The following is a 17,449-nucleotide window of genomic DNA, read 5'->3' as shown; positions in this document are numbered from 1 at the left end:
ACAGTCGTATGGGAGGTGCATCGCCAACCGCCTCCATTGGTTCCATTTTCACACGGACACAAAAAGTCACACAGACACAAACATTAGCTGGTAGAACAGTTATCCCCCCACACAGAACACAGGTAGGCTCCTCCATCAATTAGGGCATCCACCCGGTCAGAGAGCAGAATCCCCCTGCACTGGTGCACCCCCATGTAGAATTGTTGTAGTTAGTCGCATCCATCTTGTAAAAACCAAGGCTCAGTCACGCATTGAGTGGTGGGAGAAGCCCCATTCCCATTATGTCCAAAAAGCAAAAGTCCAACATCAAGATGTGTAAAAGTCCAGGTAACATCTGTTAATTAGTAATGATGTTTCAGACAAGTGGACAGTCCAAAACTCACTGTTTGCCTGCCCGACAGCTAGCAGTTAGGTACAGTGGGGGAAAAAAGTATTTGATCCCCTGCTGATTTTGTACATTTGCCCACTTACAAAGAAATGATCAGTCTATAATTTTAATGGTAGGTTTATTTGAACAGTGAGAGACAGAATAACAACAAAAAAACAGAAAAACGCATGTCAAAATGTTATAAAATGATTTGCATTTTAATAGGGGAAATAAGTATTTGACCCCTCTGCAAAACATGACTTAGTACTTGGTGGCAAAACCCTTGTTGGCAATCACAGAGGTCAGACGTTTCTTGTAGTTGGCCACCAGGTTTGCACACATCTCAGGAGGGATTTTGTCCCACTCCTCTTTGCAGATCTTCTCCAAGTCATTAAAGTTTCGAGGCTGACGTTTGGCAACTCGAACCTTCAGCTCCCTCCACAGATTTTCTATGGGATTAAGGTCTGGAGACTGGCTAGGCCACTCCAGGACCTTAATGTGCTTCTTCTTGAGCCACTCCTTTGTTGCCTTGGCCGTGTGTTTTGGGTCATTGTCATGCTGGAATGCCCATCCACGACCCATTTTCAATGCCCTGGCTGAGGGAAGGATGTTCTCACCCAAGATTAGACGGTACATGGCCCCGTACATCGTCCCTTTGATGCGGTGAAGTTGTCCTGTCCCCTTAGCAGAAAAACACCTCCAAAGCATAATGTTTCCACCTCCATGTTTGATGGTGGAGATGGTGTTCTTGGGGTCATAGGCAGCATTCCTCCTCCTCCAAACACACCGAGTTGAGTTGATGCCAAAGAGCTCCATTTTGGTCTCATGTGACCACAACACTTTCACCAGTTGTTCTCTGAATCATTCAGATGTTCATTGGCAAACTTCAGACAGGCATGTATATGTATTCTTGAGCAGGGGGACCTTGCGGGCACTGCAGGATTTCAGTCCTTCACGGCGTAGTGTGTTACCAATTGTTTTCTTGGTGACTATGGTCCCAGCTGCCTTGAGATCATTGACAAGATCCTCCCGTGTAGTTCTGGGCTGATTCCTCACCGTTCTCATGATCATTGCAACCCCACGAGGTGAGATCTTGCATGGAGCCCCAGGCCGAGGGATATTGACAGTTCTTTTGTGTTTCTTCCATTTGCGAATAATCGCACCAAATGTTGTCACCTTCTCACCAAGCTGCTTGGCGATGGTCTTGTAGCCCATTCCAGCCTTGTGTAGGTCTACAATCTTGTCCCTGACATCCTTGGAGAGCTCTTTGGGCTTGGCCATGGTGGAGAGTTTGGAATCTGATTGATTGATTGCTTCTGTGGACAGGTGTCTTTTTTACATGTAACAAGCTGCGGTTAGGAGCACTCCCTTTAAAAGTGTGCTCCTAATCTCAGCTCGTTACCTGTATAAAAGACACCTGGGAGCCAGAAATCTTTCTGATTGAGAGGGGGTCAAATACTTATTTCCCTCATTAAAATGCAAATCAATTTATAACATTTCTGACATGCGTTTTTCTGGATTTTGTTGTTGTTATTCTGTCTCTCACTGTTCAAATAAACCGACCATTAAAATTATAGGCTGATCATTTCTTTGTCAGTGTGCAAACGTACAAAATCGTCAGGGGATCAAATACTTTTTTCCCCCACTGTAGATGGTGGTTGCATGTCATGAATAAAGTCACGTCTTATAGAGCTCCTGTATTCTGCCTATGTCTGGTCTTAACCCATTATATTTGACGTTCCATTCTTCGAACCCTCCAATGGTTGTTTTTGCCAGCTACGTTCAGTTCAAGGGATGCGAACACCAAATTATGTAGACACGCCCAAATGTGCAGAGCTTAGGGCGGCAGGTAGCCTAGTGGTTAGAGCTTTTGGCCAGTAATCAAAAGGTTGGTGGTTTGAATTCCCAAGCCAACAAATTGAAAAATCTCTCAATGTCCCCTAGAGCAAATCACATAACCCTAATTTGCTCCATGGGTGCTGACCCTGTAAAACAACACATTTCACTGCACCTATCTGGTCTTTGTGACAATAAAATGTAATATATTACCCCAGGTTTACACACACAATGTTTAGGCAATACGCATGAGCAAAATATGAAATCGTCAATGCAACGAATGAAGCTAGGCAAAGCAGTGACGCCTATGATGACCCTGTCCATTAGCAGTGACTGGAGTCCGGAATGGCCGTGTGCATCAACGATTTGAATTGATGAAAAGGAAGGCATGAACACCCTGGTGCAGTTTTAGCAACAACAACAAAAAACATTTTATAAAAACCACCAGAATCATTGAGAAAAGACATCAGATAACAAAATTTGATATCATTTTTATATCATAAAAAAAATTATCTGGCTTTTCGTAACATACTTTTTGTATTAGATTATCACAGGGTAAGGACTACCTACCCTGACTGCATGTCACTACTCTGCACTGCTTTCCCTCTCCTTCAGTGTCTCCAACTCTCTCTTCCCTTTCATTCTCTCTGAATCTCTCTCCCCCTACCATTCCATCCTCTCACAGATTCCCCTGCTCTCCCTGTATCTCTGTTTCACTTCACTCTCTCCTCTCAGTTGCTCTGACTCTCTTTATTCCCCCCTGTCTCTCCACTCGTCTTCCCTTTGATACTCCTGCTCCTCTGACCCCTCTCTCTTCGTGTCTCTCTCTTTCTGTTTTTCTATTATCTATAATAAAAGATAACACACTATACTCAACACACTAGAGGTATGTATGAAGTAAGAGGTGTACTGGCACTGAGTGGAGTGCCTGTTCTCAGAAAAGCACACAGTAACACAGTTAAGGCTGTGTGCCCTCCTGTTACCTTTTGTCATTGATCGTCGACACACCTCCCTCAACAAAAGCCTGGGTGCCTGCCTGTCTGTCCTACTTCTCATCAATTCATATCTTTCAGCTGGGAGGATTCACTCTGTCCTCATCCTGTGTGTTATTTTGGAAAAACTCTGTGTCACTCAGACAGCATTGTCATGGTCTATTCTCAATGGGATGATGGAGATGACATGGCATATTGGTTATGTCAATGACAGTCATGGCACTGTTGAGGTTTACTGTTATAACCAACATGTTTCCATCATTAGGATGTTTATAGTGGCATGGCACTGTTGAAATACAGAGCCGTGTTAAGTTCCTAAATCACCTGATTCAACTGTAGAAGGCCAATGATTAAATAGAGTAAGGCGAATGGTTAAACAGAATAGAGCAGAACAGAATAGACAGTTTGTGGTGGTCTGGCCCGGTGGGAATTGTTACTGTACTTGTTACTGTACTGGTGTTACAGTTTTTCTCAATGGCTTAGACACAAAACCCTTTTCTCAAATCTTCACACACAATTTTAAAAACTCACACCCAACAGTACAAACATCTAACTTCTGGGTCCCAGTTCAAACTTTGCCCTCAGACAACTCACACACAAGCTGTCAAAAACACAGACTACACGACTGTTTGTTACACACGAGGGATTAATTCAAAACACTGCTACCAAAGTGTTTAGAATAGGTTTTCAGAGAAATCATTTGGAACTTTGTAAAATCACAGCACTGACTATTCGGATAACCCTTTCAGGAACACCCTGGTGAGAGAAATTCAAAACAGTACTGTAATAAATACCTCTTACAATAGTGGATAAGGGAATACTACCTTATATGCTGTTTTGGTCAAAAACCTGACCTTTCAAATGTCACACTGACAAAACATGTAAGGAAGAGTCCATGCACAGTAAAATACCCAATTTCCAAAAGCTTTATTTCCAGATGCAGCAAATGTACAGGTTACTCAGCATCAGCATCAGTGTTCATCATCATCTCAGGTCTGGGTCAGGCCATAATATCTCATCAACGTCACACATTATATTTGCTCTTGCCAGGCAGCAAGGTAAAAATGCCCTTGTGTGCCTTAGAAAACCCTGGATAGACTCCAGATACATCACCACAGGCATCCACCATTGCCTCCGGGAGGTTTTGCTGTGCGTAGGGGTTGCAGTCATACACTCTCCACCGCCATGCTGATAAAAATTCCTCAATCGGATTCAGAAATGGGGAATATGCTGGCAAAAATTGAACGGTGAACATGGGGTAGTCATTGAACCAGGCGCGAATCAGAGCAGCCCGGAAGAAACTCACGATATCCCAAATGACAACATATAGGGCTTGCTCTGGTTCCCCTTGCTCCCCTTCCTGTTGAAGAATGTTACTGTGCAGCTGATCTAGAAATTGAAGGAGTTGTGCCATGTTGTATGGACCAACTTGGACATGGCAGTGGAGGACACCACGATTGCTGATGGCTGCACATAGGGTGACGTTGCTTCCCCTCTTGCCAGGAACTTGTATGATGGCACGGTGACCAATGATGTTGCGCCCCCTTTTGCGCCTTTTTGTTAGGTTGAACCCTGCCTTGTCGATGAAGATGTACTCCTGTGGGTCAGCCATGGCATCCAGCTCAAAGATTCTGTTCAGAAGTTAAAAAACACACATTTTACTGTACTATAAGTACAGTACTGTAGTGTACTACTATACTGGAATGAAAGATTGTGTACTGCAGTTACAGTAACGCATTACTATACTGCACTGTATTGATATGCTGGAGAGATGGGCCATACTCTACATACTGTAAAAATTCTGTACAGTACAGCAATTACCTGCACGTATTGGAATCGTTGCTCCTTAACTCTGTTTGAATTCCTTTCAAAAGGCACACGGTACAGCTGCTTTGTCCTGATGTGGTTCTTCTGAACGATCCGGTCAATGGTGGAAATGCTGATGCTGTCAATTCCTTGGAAGATTACCTGGTCTTCAACTGTATGGGTTTGAATTTCCCTCAAACGGATGGCATTATTGGCAATCACCATATTCACCAGGGCAGTCTCCTGCTCAGCTGTGAGAAGTCTCCGCCTACCTCCAATAGATCAGTTCTCAGTTCTGCAAAAATGAAATGTACCATTACTGACCTATGGTCATCCATCAATGTTGAAAAAACTACACTGAGAACAAAGTGGAGATTCAGTCTATATGCACTACAACATTACATGTATCACAGTAACAACAAGGCATATTACCCGTTTTTCCTTCTGAAAGTACGGACAATGGATGCAACCATGTAACGGCTTAGGTTGGGTTGCACTAGCTGTCCAGCTTCTCTCATAGTCCTCCCATGTATGAGCACATGATGGACTAGGGTGGCACAGATTTCATCTGAGATTACTTCTCTTTGTTGTTGTTGTCCTCGTCCTCTCTATTGTCTAGCAACTTCAGCATTGTTAGGATCCATTGTTCCAAAGCACATGACTCTAGGCCCTATTTATTGATTCTGCAATTCTGATTGGTGTGTTAACAATTTTGAGGCTTAATGTTTGCACCTGGAGAAATGTGTGCTCTTTGAGTTTAGGTTGTGAGGACTTGAGTTAATTATATTGAGAGCATGTGTTTGCTGAATGAATATATTGTGCAATGAATGATTTATTTGGCCACTTTTGTGTAAGGTTTTGCAGAAAGAGTTTTTAATATTGAAACGTGTGGAAACAGGTGAATAGTGTTTACGGTTATGGGAAATGTGTGTGTGTTTTGGGGAATGACGTAAGGGTATGGGTTTTTGTGCTACAGGAACCAGTTTTTGTGTTTTAGCAATCGAGAAAAAAATGTAATTTAAAAAATGAATGCCACGGTAACACCGTTCTACAATGATGAGATGACTTGTGAGTATAGGTAGACTATATGAATATGTTGGAGAATGACGTCGTATATTTCCCACATCAGAGCAATTGCCCATAGACTCTAAAAACAGGAGTAGATCATGGCCTGTATATCAAGAGTCTAAGAGTAGGAGTGCTGATTTAGGATTAGTTTTGCCTTTAAGATGACAGTGAATTAGATAACTAGTACAGAACTCCTATTCTGAAATGCTTGATACATTTGACCACAGATCTCTCCCCATAGACAATAGAAACAGTAGTCTAGGACTGGCTGTCTGTGACCCTTCGGTGACTCTGACATCTCTCTCTCTGCACGGCTGTATTCACCATAGCTGATGAATGCTCCCTAAATGTTTTACAACTCACCCACCTGGAATTTGTTTACAAGCGCCTCTCAAAGTGAGGTATCGTGGCCGTATCTAGTCCGTTTCACACTTTTCCAAGTGAGAAAATTGCTGCTTTATTGTAATGACTAGACCACGTCGTAAATCACAACATTGGCTCCCATCTCTGCATGGTGGGTCAGCCACGTCGACTATTGATCCAACATTTCTTGGCTTATTCCATAAAAACCTTAATCTGGAAAAATGTGGGAGAGAGCGAGAGCAAGCGAGAGAGAGCGAGCAAGAGGGCGAGAGAGAGAGAGAGAAAATCCCATGAAGTAGCCGGCCACTCTCCTATTCCCGGGTGGAAAAGCCATTAACGAATTCGGAGGAGCTCTGCATCAGGGAATTTAAGGATAGAAGATAGATCAGTTTTTCAGTCATCCAACAACCTCCCCCATTCCCTCCCACAACATGTAATCAATTAACTGAAAAATGATATGAGCCTCTTAACTATTGCCAGTGTTTTTACTACTGCTGTCTTTTGGAGAGTCACACAGCGGTGGACCTTGGATCTCCCCCAAGCATACGGTCTGCTATATATTCTATTTTGTTTCGTCTATTCTCATCCCTTTCAAGCAAAGACAGGCCATTAAGTACACAGAAAATTGGCCAGTGAATTAAGTAGTGTTGATTTTTCAATGTAACATTTCTAGTGTTGATTCAGAAATTACATGACCTCTGTAAGTAGTTAAATTAACACTCAGTGGTGTAAAAGAACCCCAGTGTTGGTGTAATAACCAGAGATGAACAACAACAACAAAAAACAGCCATCATTGTTATATTTCCCACCATGCTCTATCGCAGTTTTTAATTTTTTATTATTGTTTGTTTCTATGTTTTTGCATGTACATTGACTGATAAATTAATTATCTTATGCTACTTAAATATAAATATCACACATTTTTCTAAACTCATCCAATCTGTTACTTGGAAGTATTGCCCCCGTTACTGTAATGTTGTTCTAGTTTATCTGCTTTAGGTAGTCCCATATCTGTCTTCCCAACCCTGGCAGTCATTCTGAATAGGGCTTGCGGGTAAATACAAATGTTGAATATCCCCACTCAGGCTGGATTCCAATAGCAATTACACATCACTTTGCAAGCCAGCATAGTGTGACTTGAAGGGCTAATGTGTATAAGGGTAAAACTAGGCCCTCAAAAGAAGGCCTTATGAAGTATGTATTGTCTTAAAGAATGTAATTTTAATTATAACATATTCACTTAGGATCTCACTTGAAGGCCACAGGACTGAAAATGAATGAACGCAACAACCATGTCTCTGTCACTAACAAATACAGTCATGGGTGGAAACTCTACAAACTCTCAAAAGGCAAGGCACACTGGGAAATATGTAAATAAGGCTTTACACCAAAGAAAGTGTTAATTTAACACTGGAAGTGTGGACCTGTGTCAACACTGAAACAGTGTTACACTTAACATGCTCAGACTTGCCTCGTTAAATAAAGGTCACAAAAAAAAAAATAAAAAAATAAACATGCTCAGTGTTGATTCAACACTGGAGAATTTGCTGTGTAGGCATCTCTAATGTTTTCTGGTGTTTGAAGCTGGCTGCACTGAGGAGATATTGGAGATCTTGGTGAAGCTGAAGGTACATGTGATCAGATTGTCCAGACGTTCTCGTATCTCGTCTTCTGATGGGTTTGGAAAAGTGTGTGTCTGCAAGCATAGAGTAGTCACCCATTTAATTTTAAGTGAAAGGGATAATATCCTTATCATGGCTCCTAAATATAGCTTACTTCCTTACTCTATCTCTCTCCCGCGTTCTCTCTGTGTGGGGGAATGAGACATGTGACTCATATGACCCATACTAGAGCTAAGTTGCTTTAGAGCTCCATTTCAATCCACGGAACTGGTCCATTCACTGCTACCCTGCCCTTGCCTGATCAGTCAGTCAACATTTACATTGGTGTGGATGGGAGGCACTGGGTAATTCCAAAAGAGAATTTGATGAGCAGGCAAAGATATTCACAACACAAAAGCGTTAAAGTCTCTTTTTGGGTGGACGCAAATCCCTCACACTCACCACCAGCTATTTCTGGCAGCGGTGGAGCAGTTCTCTCTGGCCGGTGCCCTTTGGGTCTGGTCTGGCAGGATCTGGCCAGGATTGTCCTCTGTAAGCAGGGAACCCAGCCTTCTAAAAGCTGCTGAATCGCTAGTGTCAGTTAAAAGAGATGCCCTCTCATGAAAAAGAAGCCTGAAGTCAGTTGCCTTGATGGGCAGACCATTGAGGCCAAGCCTGGACATTGAGCGTTGGGAGGTGGTTTGGGGAAATAGCCTAACGCTAGACAGGAACAATCAGAATCTAGATAGAGCAGACAGTTGAGTGTCATCGTCAACACAATTCAGTCACAGATTCTATAAACATCGTTACAAACAAGAAACTGAGATGAAAATGTGGTTTTCAGTTTTTTTTAATGATGAAAACATCCTTTATCTTCGAAACAGACACGTTTACAAGAGCTGCAAAAAGAAATGTAAGCTGAGAAATGATATTTTGCAACCTGATCACAGATTCCAAAGCGCTACAACATGGTAGTGTCTGATACAGTTATAAAAATAACAATCATAAAAAATACATATGATGCAGGCTCTTTTTCTTTTTTTGTAGGTTTGATTGAAAAAAAGACTGCATGAATAGGAGGTGAAAAGTTTAAACAATGCATACAAGACAATGCAGTAACCCATAGTAGCCTGTGTGTTGCTTGCTAACTACATGGTAGACTGGTGCTGGCTGAGCTGTTCTGAGCCAATTTCACAGAGTGAGAAGAGATGAGAATACACACCGCCTGCACGATCCAGACAATATCATCAAAATGTACACAGTCAAAAAGTTAAATGCTAGACCAGAACGTGTGAAATAGCAAAATAGAGAAAAAGGAGTCTACAGAATGATTTGAGTAGAGAGTACAATTTTCTCTGTTCTCTTGACCACCCAGGTTACAGTCACACAGTGGTCACCTAAGCTGATTAACATCCCCTATGGAGTGCCTCCGCCCTGTAGAACTCCATTAGATGTCCATTCACTCTGTCCCTAAGGGAGCTCCATTACAGCTTACACATTATGGGAGTGAGGACAAGAGTAGGATCTCATCAGTGGAGACAAAGACAGTAGTTTCCTTAAGATGTCCTAAAGAGTTGTGACATGACCCATTTGTACACTAGTAGGAAGCCAGGAATCCCACCCACAGTGAAAACAATTAATTATTCTCTAAAAGGTACACACTTCAGATTTGTATAGTGCACACCGATGTTGCTATTTTTAATAACACTGCCTCTCACCCCAAGACCCACAATACTGGTGATGAATCATCATTAATTGTCATCTTTATGTCAAAAATCAATTCCTATCAACATATTTCAGAGGTTATGTTGAGAAATGGCATTAGAGAAACTGAATTAGCATGAGACAGTATTTCCGGATGGGCTTGGAACTTACAGCATAGCAGTTAGATCATGTAACCACTGCCTAACCTAGCCTCAATTAACAGGTCATTTACAGTAATACCATGGCAGTGCACCAACCCAGGGAATGTTATCAAAGCTCATAAGGCATGCGTGGATATCTGTTCAGTCCCCCAGAGAAGAGGCCCTGACACACAGAGGTAATGATTAATAGTGCTAGGCTTAACAGGCTACCTTCCTAAAGTTGTGTTGTGTGTACCAGGACCCCTCTCTCTCCTGCCTATTCTCTCTGCTTAGGTCCTCTTAAGATGGGAGGGAGAGGTATTACCACTGTGCATGTCTGTCTGTGGTGAAAGCAAGACAAACCCCTTCACCATCTGCACCTATCTCCCCAGCCCAGCTCCCTGCCTCTCACGTTTTTCCTCTGTCCCTCACTTGCACTCCTTCACAAGTGTTTTTCTCTTTCTTTTCCCCCTACAGCTCAATATCTGTACTTCAATATAAAAACAACACATCTTCAACCTCGCTCTCCATCGACAAAAGGCAGAACACTCATTCAATATTGGGCAAGCGGCCGGCAGATAAACATTTGGTACAACATTTTCTGGTAGGTATGCAGCTGACCCAAAGCGAGCGCATATACTACAAACACAGCCCAGCTAAGTTCAACCTCTTCGGCAGCTGCGTAATTCCCTGCTACGGTGTCTCAGCAAATAACAACCTAGAAGGCAACACAGGAACACACACCGATTCTCTCTTTGCCTTTTCGATCCGTTCCGTCTCTCTTCCCTTCTGCATTTATTTTTTCGATCTATTTCTTCCGACAAAGGTTTGTCAATCCCTCAGCCTGCTGTGAACTTGCTACAAAAGGTGAGTTAAAAGATAAGCACCCCTATACAAAATACAGTTAAGTTTAAACCATGTGAAACTGAATAAGTCGACATGAACAACGACAAAACAATATTAAACCATCTCTGTACATGCACTATGGCACAAACTAATATTCCTGTGGAGTTTGTTTGTCTGAAAATGACTATGGGAGAGCAACATAAAATAGTGCTCTAGCCTCTGTGGCTTCAACACACCTATGAGGAGGAGGTACTGCTATTATTAATTGGAGCTGGAATGTTTAAAATATCAGCAAATGTTAACGCAAGGTCTTGTATCAACCTGTCAAACTACTTTGTACAAAGTACAGCAAAACCCCACCTCTCCCCCATCGACTAATACTCTATGACTGCAAGGGGATATGTAGTTTTCTTCCAAAAAATATAACATCAACACGGACTGTATCAGGATTTCACGGTTACATTCACAAGCCTCTGGGGTGCCATTGTCTTGTGTGCCTGACGAAAATCAAACTGGATTTATTCACAAAACGATATGGCCTGCTGCTCATTATTCCTCTACCTATACGACTGATAGGCGTTAGGCACTTAAAACACATGTTCACATATACAAATATAGATAGCATTATACATTATTTTTCTTCCCCACCAAACTTGGGTATTAAAAACAATAAATGAAAAATCTTTGGTTTGTAAACACATCATGTTCATATCAATCATTACTAGTTAAGGTGTCGTTTTTGTCATTCAAAGCTTGTGATGATATCTCACCGGAAATAGAGTTTTACGGTGCTCTAGTAACCCCTGTGTTGCTGGGACATTGCCCAACGCGCGCCAGGGTGCAAGCCACACACCCCTCAGAGAGCAAAAGGGGCCTGCATCCTCCTCACAGCCATGGAGGCAGCTGGACACCACAGGACACAGATGCAGCCACACGTTATTGTCTGTCTATCGCTCAATGCAACTGCCTTTTCAGTTTGCAACAGAGTCAGTCAATCCAGGTCAGTGTCAATGAAACTATTGCTGCTGCTGCGGTTTTCATTCTTGTCCATCATTGTTTGCATTGTATTGGGCAAAACTCCATCCCATACTTCCCAAGCTTGGGTTAGGTGTCGGACAGGGTGGCATTTTCACAGTAAACTGTCCTGCCATTGGTTTAAGACGGACCTCACAGGAGCTGAGACCCAACTGTTATTTTCTCTCCCCCCCCATCACTCTCTAACAGAACATAACTAAATGAAATTCAATACAGGTTGGTGAGTCATGGGGATACCTTTTTTTTCATTCATTTATCTGAAAAACACTTTACAGTGAGTCAGCCCAGTGATTCAGCACCTGTATGAATGAATCAGACTCTCCCTCCCCCTCTCTCTCTCTCACTCACTCCTTCCTTCCTTCCTTCCTTTCCCTGTCCTGTCTCAGTTGCAGGGTAGCCAGGTGGAGTAGGCATGCTGCTGGCAGTGGAACATGGGCTGTACCTGGGCTATGTAGTAGTTACTGAAGTTACCGTCTGCCACGTAGGCGGCTGGCTGGTAGTAGCAGGTGACGTTAGCCACATTTGGGATGACGTTCTGCTCGGCCAGCACGCGCACCGCCAGCATGGCGATCAGCCCCAGGGTCTGCCGCCTCTCATGTCCCATCAGGCACACCGTACTCTCGTTGACCACCCCATGCAGGGTCATCAAGTAGTCGTACTTGCGGTCCTCCAGGCCCACAAAGTGGTTTTGCAGGTAGGACTCCAGCTTGCGCTGCTGCTCGCTGATATCCGAGAAGTCGATGAAGAAGCGCGAGCACATGTAACGCTGCAGGGACTTCATCTCTGTCTCGGAGTCGGCTTGGAAGCCCCTTACCAGCAGGTGACAGTACTTGAGCAGACCGCCGCCCCGGATCTCCTCTGGGTTGCGCGTGCAGATCACCTTCTGGCGTAGGTGGTCGAGGGCAGCACCAAAGTCCCCAAACACACTCTCGCCCACGATGGTGGGGTGGAAGGTCTTGGCCATGGGGTTCTCAGAGCATTCATAGAACAGCAGCAGGGAGTCCAGCTTGATCTGGAAGGAGTCCACGCTGAATTCAAACTGCCGCCTCAGAGAGTCTACAAACTTGAGCTCCACGTTCTTTCCTCTGTTGTTGGAGAGGGAGATGAGGCTCCAGCGGTCTGAATCATTGCACACCTTCACCATCTTCTGCACATAGGCTTCCTGTCAGACAGAAACACACAGGGGAAATTAATCTTTAGCTCCAGATGTCAATGGATAGAAATACTGTATACATACTTTATAAAGGCCCTTTGCTCAGTTAAAATGAATAACTGTGAATGGATTTTAAAAATACTGTATAAATGCTTTTGCACCACTATGATCTTAAACAAATAACTGTCATGGATTTAAAAACTGTTGCCTACTCCTGACCTAAATCCAATTAAACCGATACAAGCACTAAATCAGGAACAGTTCATCTTCTATAGCGCCACATAAAGAGGTATAAATGTAATTACATTGGCACATATTTTCATTGCATCTTTCTGTAGCCTACAATAAGGGGCAAACATTGGCTGCCCTATCTATGGAACTTAGGTGGCCGAGGAAACGGGATCCGCTTTAAATGGGCTTACTGCAATCCTCTTAGCTGGATAAAATCAACATTATACTATCAGTAAACGTGTCTTATTGCACTTTGAAATAACATGCACAATGACGTTCAATAGGGCAAAGGTGAGTAAAAGCCCAATTGGCCATATTCATCAATGAAATTGATTTCTAAATAGCCATTTGATTTATTTCAATAACTGTTGATTGGAAAATGTAGCCTACCTTTAAAGTCAGTGGTGATATTTTCTGCTTATTCACCCCGTCAGGTAAGAAGTCCAGGAGACAGTCCAAAACGATATCCTTCACAATCTGAAAATCACTTTCCCCTTTCATATCCGCGCAAAAGATTAGGTCAAGGTCCTTGTAGCCCAGTCCGCTATCCTCATGAAGAACGTGGCTTGCAGCAGACCCGTTTAACCGCACGTCCCGGACGTGGATATTCCTCTCCTCCATGCGACTACGCACCACCTTCACTATTTGTCGGGGTTTCATCTCCAAAGTTGGGAAGTTTCCACGGCCGTGGATGGGAATGGTCTCCGTCAGGATAGCATCAAGGCGCTGCACTTGTTCCCAGCCGAGAACGCTGATATTGCTGCTTTCAACCTCAGTTATAGGACTAGCACCAGTGCAACTATGTTCTTCAGACATTGTGGAGAAAATTAAACGGCAATTGACTATGAAGTTTATTTAGAGACAGGCCCGTATCCTAATGTGGATTTTACGCGCAGTGACAGTAGGCTATAGAGGGGCAATGTCAACTTCATCCACATCGGTATCTTCAGTCAGAGTGCAGTACCTCTATATTATACTGTAACATAAATAAAATCAAGGCGAAATAGGCTACTCGGTGCGCAGTAAAGAAATGACAGTTGCTAACTCCCGTTGACTTGCGGGTCTTTTGTCGTGAGATGAGGGAGGACAGTAAATAAGATCTTCTCTCAAAGATAGTCGTCACTTCTGCCTTTTTCCTTTCTTTATAGAGCGTGAAACGTTTCCTCATGGGTTGTCACTCAGTGCATCCGAGCTGTGCGCATCACCGTCTTTGGAGCTTGTTGGTATGCTAGGAGTTCTGAGTTCGGGCTGTGACTCCATCGCCTAAGGCACGCCTATGATTTTTTTAATTTGCATGAATACGCACTTGGCAAGTTCTGCAGTGATCAGCCCTCTGTGGAATCCCGTGGATTGTGACGCGCAACTTCTAAATATTTGATTCCCTTTTCGTCTCCAATAAATTCTTAAAGCCTTCCATGTAACTTGTCACGTGAAAAGTATGTGGTTTAGTTTGGCTACTTTTGTTTTCCATCAAAGTTAACCGTTACCTGTCCATTGTGCTTGGCTTGTGGGCGTCGCTTTTCGCTGAAAGGCAGGTAAGGTTTTAGGAATGTCACATGCTATGTACAACCCCACTTATCATTTGAACGAAGTTAAGTTAGAGCGCCTGGGGTTTGATCTCAGGCTTTGTCGCAACTGGACGTGACCCCCATTATAGGACGGCGAACAATTGACCCAGCGCCATCCGGGGTAGGAGAGGGTTTTGGGCTTTCCTTGGCTCCTCCGACACATTGGTGCGGCTGACATCCAGTTTAAGCGAGCAGTGTGTTCACCAATTCATACAGTGCGCTCACCAATAGCAAATCGGACTTCTAACTACAGCGACACTATAGCGGCGTTGGCAAAAAAGCAGACGTAGCCATTAAAAAAAAAAAAAAATATATATATATATTTTTTTATAGATGTAGCCAGTTATCAGGTATACAGAATATAACCTAACTTCCGTTTCCCTTAAAAAACGGAAAGAGGGACACCGCACAGGCGTTATTTACGCCTGCTAATGAAATTACAGTTTTGTATATTCTCTTATGAAATGCAGGCACAGTTCATTGAAAATACAACCTAATGTGCCCTCCCTTGAGTTGAAATCGCATTATGTTAAGTCGTAATTTATAGGAGATGTAAGGCTTTCACTATAAAGAGATGTTATTTTGACTTGCAGGATTTCATTGACCATACAAAAATTGTGGAGCAAAAACCCACCTTTGAGTTGACATTGCCATACCGCCCTCTATGGGAAAGAGGAAAAAGTTAGATCACAATCCTAACCAAATCTATGAGTAATTTCAAAAATATCCAGCAACATCATATTGTAAGCAGTGGTGTAAAGTACTAAGTACTTAAGTAGTTTTTTGGGGTATCTGTACTTTACAACTTTTACTTCACTACATTCCAAAAGAAAATAAATGTACTTTTTCCTCCATACATTTTCCCTGACACCCAAAAGTACTGGTTACATTTTGACAGGACAATGGTCCAGTTCACACACTTATCAAGCGAACATCCCTGGTCATCCCTACTGCCTCTGATCAGGCGGACTCACTAAACACAAATGCTTTGTTTGTAAATTATGTCTAAGTGTTGGAGTGTGCGCCTGGCTATCCTTAAAAAAAAACTAAAAAAACAATTTAAATGGTTTATATTTTTACTTTTGATACTTAAGTAGTAGTATGTTACTGGGTGACTCACTCTTACTTGAGTCATTTTCTATTAAGGTATCTTTACTTTTACTCAAGTATGACAATTGAGTACTTTTTCCACCACTGATTGTGAGTCATAATGTAGAATATGACACTTCCTACAGTTTGTCTATTTTAGAGAGTTCCAGTTTTCCTATATTGATATTTACTTGCTGTGTTGAGGAAACGTCATATAAATATGCCACTTACAGCAAATGTTTTCTCCAAGGCAACTTTTAATACAGTGAGTGCATACATTTTTAGTGTGTGATCCCTGCATGATTTGAACCCATGACCTTGGCGTTCCTAGAACCACACAGGACCAACACATACCTAATTATGGTTTTCCTAATGCCATTTCCTAAACCAGGCCCCCAAACTCTCTAAAGAACACTCTTTCCTAACCTCCAACCCTATGGTTGTTTCTATAAAACCGTATAAGTTGTGACCTGATTTAGTGCCTGGTTAAGCTGTATCTGATCCTAGCCCACATGAAAAAATACTATAGTATACTCTGGTATAAATACTATAGTATTCACTGTAGTGTTTCGTGGACTTTACTTTAGTATTCACTGTAGTGTTTTGCGTCCGCAAAAACACTACTGTGAATACTGTAGTATTTACTGAGTATTTACAGTTAAGTATAGTATCAATACTGTAGTAAAATAAAACTGTAGTATAGACTATAGTAATTAATGAAGTGTTTTTGTGGACTATAACATACTGTAGGATTTACTGTAGTGTTTTTGCAGATGTCACTGCAGTATTTACTTTTTCCTTCAGGAAACCAACTGGAGAAACACAGAGAGAGTTCATTTTCCATAACCTGTAGGTAGGTCTGGAGTCTGAACGAATAGTCTTTTCTATAACCTGTAGGAAACACAATATGTGGTCTATAATTGGCATGTAGGTTTCTCACTAATGTGTGGCACAAATTGCAATGTGGGGGTGGGGAATGGGCAGGGTATACACAATTTAAATACTGTAGTATTTACTATAGTTAAAAAGCGTAGTGTTTTTGCAGACATTACTGTAGTATTTACTACAGTGCTTTTTGGCGGATAATACTGTAGTATTTACTATAGTATTCTAAAGATACATTCTATTATAATTACTACACATGATTGAGGGATACTACAGTGTGTAGTATATTATTCTACAGTATACTTCAGTTTACTATAGAACTCTATAGTAAGTACTTTAATATTCAATAGTAAACTGTAGTCTTTTTTAATGTGGGAGGGGTCTTACCAATGTTGAGGGGACTTTAGCCTAGCGGCTCGGGAAGGCCTGACTAGCTCAGTGGTCTTATGAATGTGATGGGGACGTGTCCAGCCATAGAAGTTCTGACAATATGAGTTTAGCCCCTGTATGCAACCATGTATTTCTCTCTTCTTGGTCAATATACCCCCTGGCCTGGGCTAACTAGTGTTGTGAATGTGTGTTGTGGAAACTAGCGGTCTCTGTTGTCTTGAATCCCTTGTTTTCCCCATCCTCATACCCCCCTGGGCTTAATGCTCTCTACTGAAGTGTGAGTGAGACAGCTGACACAACAGCACAGCGTTAGTCAGACTCTAATGTCAGTGTCAGACTGAACTTCCATGGCACAGTGCAGCACAGCATGACAGC

General features: G+C 42.4%; 1 protein-coding gene across 1 annotated transcript; it reads right to left on the bottom strand.

Annotated features, from left to right (window-relative positions):
- Nucleotides 1–8,867: 8,867 nt before the first annotated feature.
- LOC106605049 (terminal nucleotidyltransferase 5A) lies at nucleotides 8,868–14,384 on the bottom strand. The gene is made up of 2 exons (XM_014200297.2): nucleotides 13,533–14,384; nucleotides 8,868–12,920 (listed from the first exon to the last, which is right to left on the bottom strand). Exons 1-2 carry the CDS (start codon nucleotides 13,956–13,958, stop codon nucleotides 12,141–12,143), a joined length of 1,206 nt encoding a protein of 401 aa, XP_014055772.1. The 5' UTR covers nucleotides 13,959–14,384; the 3' UTR covers nucleotides 8,868–12,140.
- Nucleotides 14,385–17,449: the final 3,065 nt, after the last annotated feature.

This window comes from Salmo salar, chromosome ssa05 (genome assembly GCF_905237065.1).
Source record: "Salmo salar chromosome ssa05, Ssal_v3.1, whole genome shotgun sequence".
In the NCBI taxonomy this organism is placed as follows: domain Eukaryota; kingdom Metazoa; phylum Chordata; class Actinopteri; order Salmoniformes; family Salmonidae; genus Salmo; species Salmo salar.
This window is presented reverse-complemented; position numbering and strand designations above follow the sequence as displayed.

Bases quoted from the DNA above. Each gene is read 5' to 3' on its own strand.
- LOC106605049 (XM_014200297.2), bottom strand. From the start codon at position 13,958: ATGTCTGAAGAACATAGTTGCACTGGTGCTAGTCCTATAACTGAGGTT. The intron at 12,921-13,532 runs GTAGGCTACATT...TCTGTCTGACAG, and splicing joins TATCACCACTGACTTTAAAG to GAAGCCTATGTGCAGAAGAT.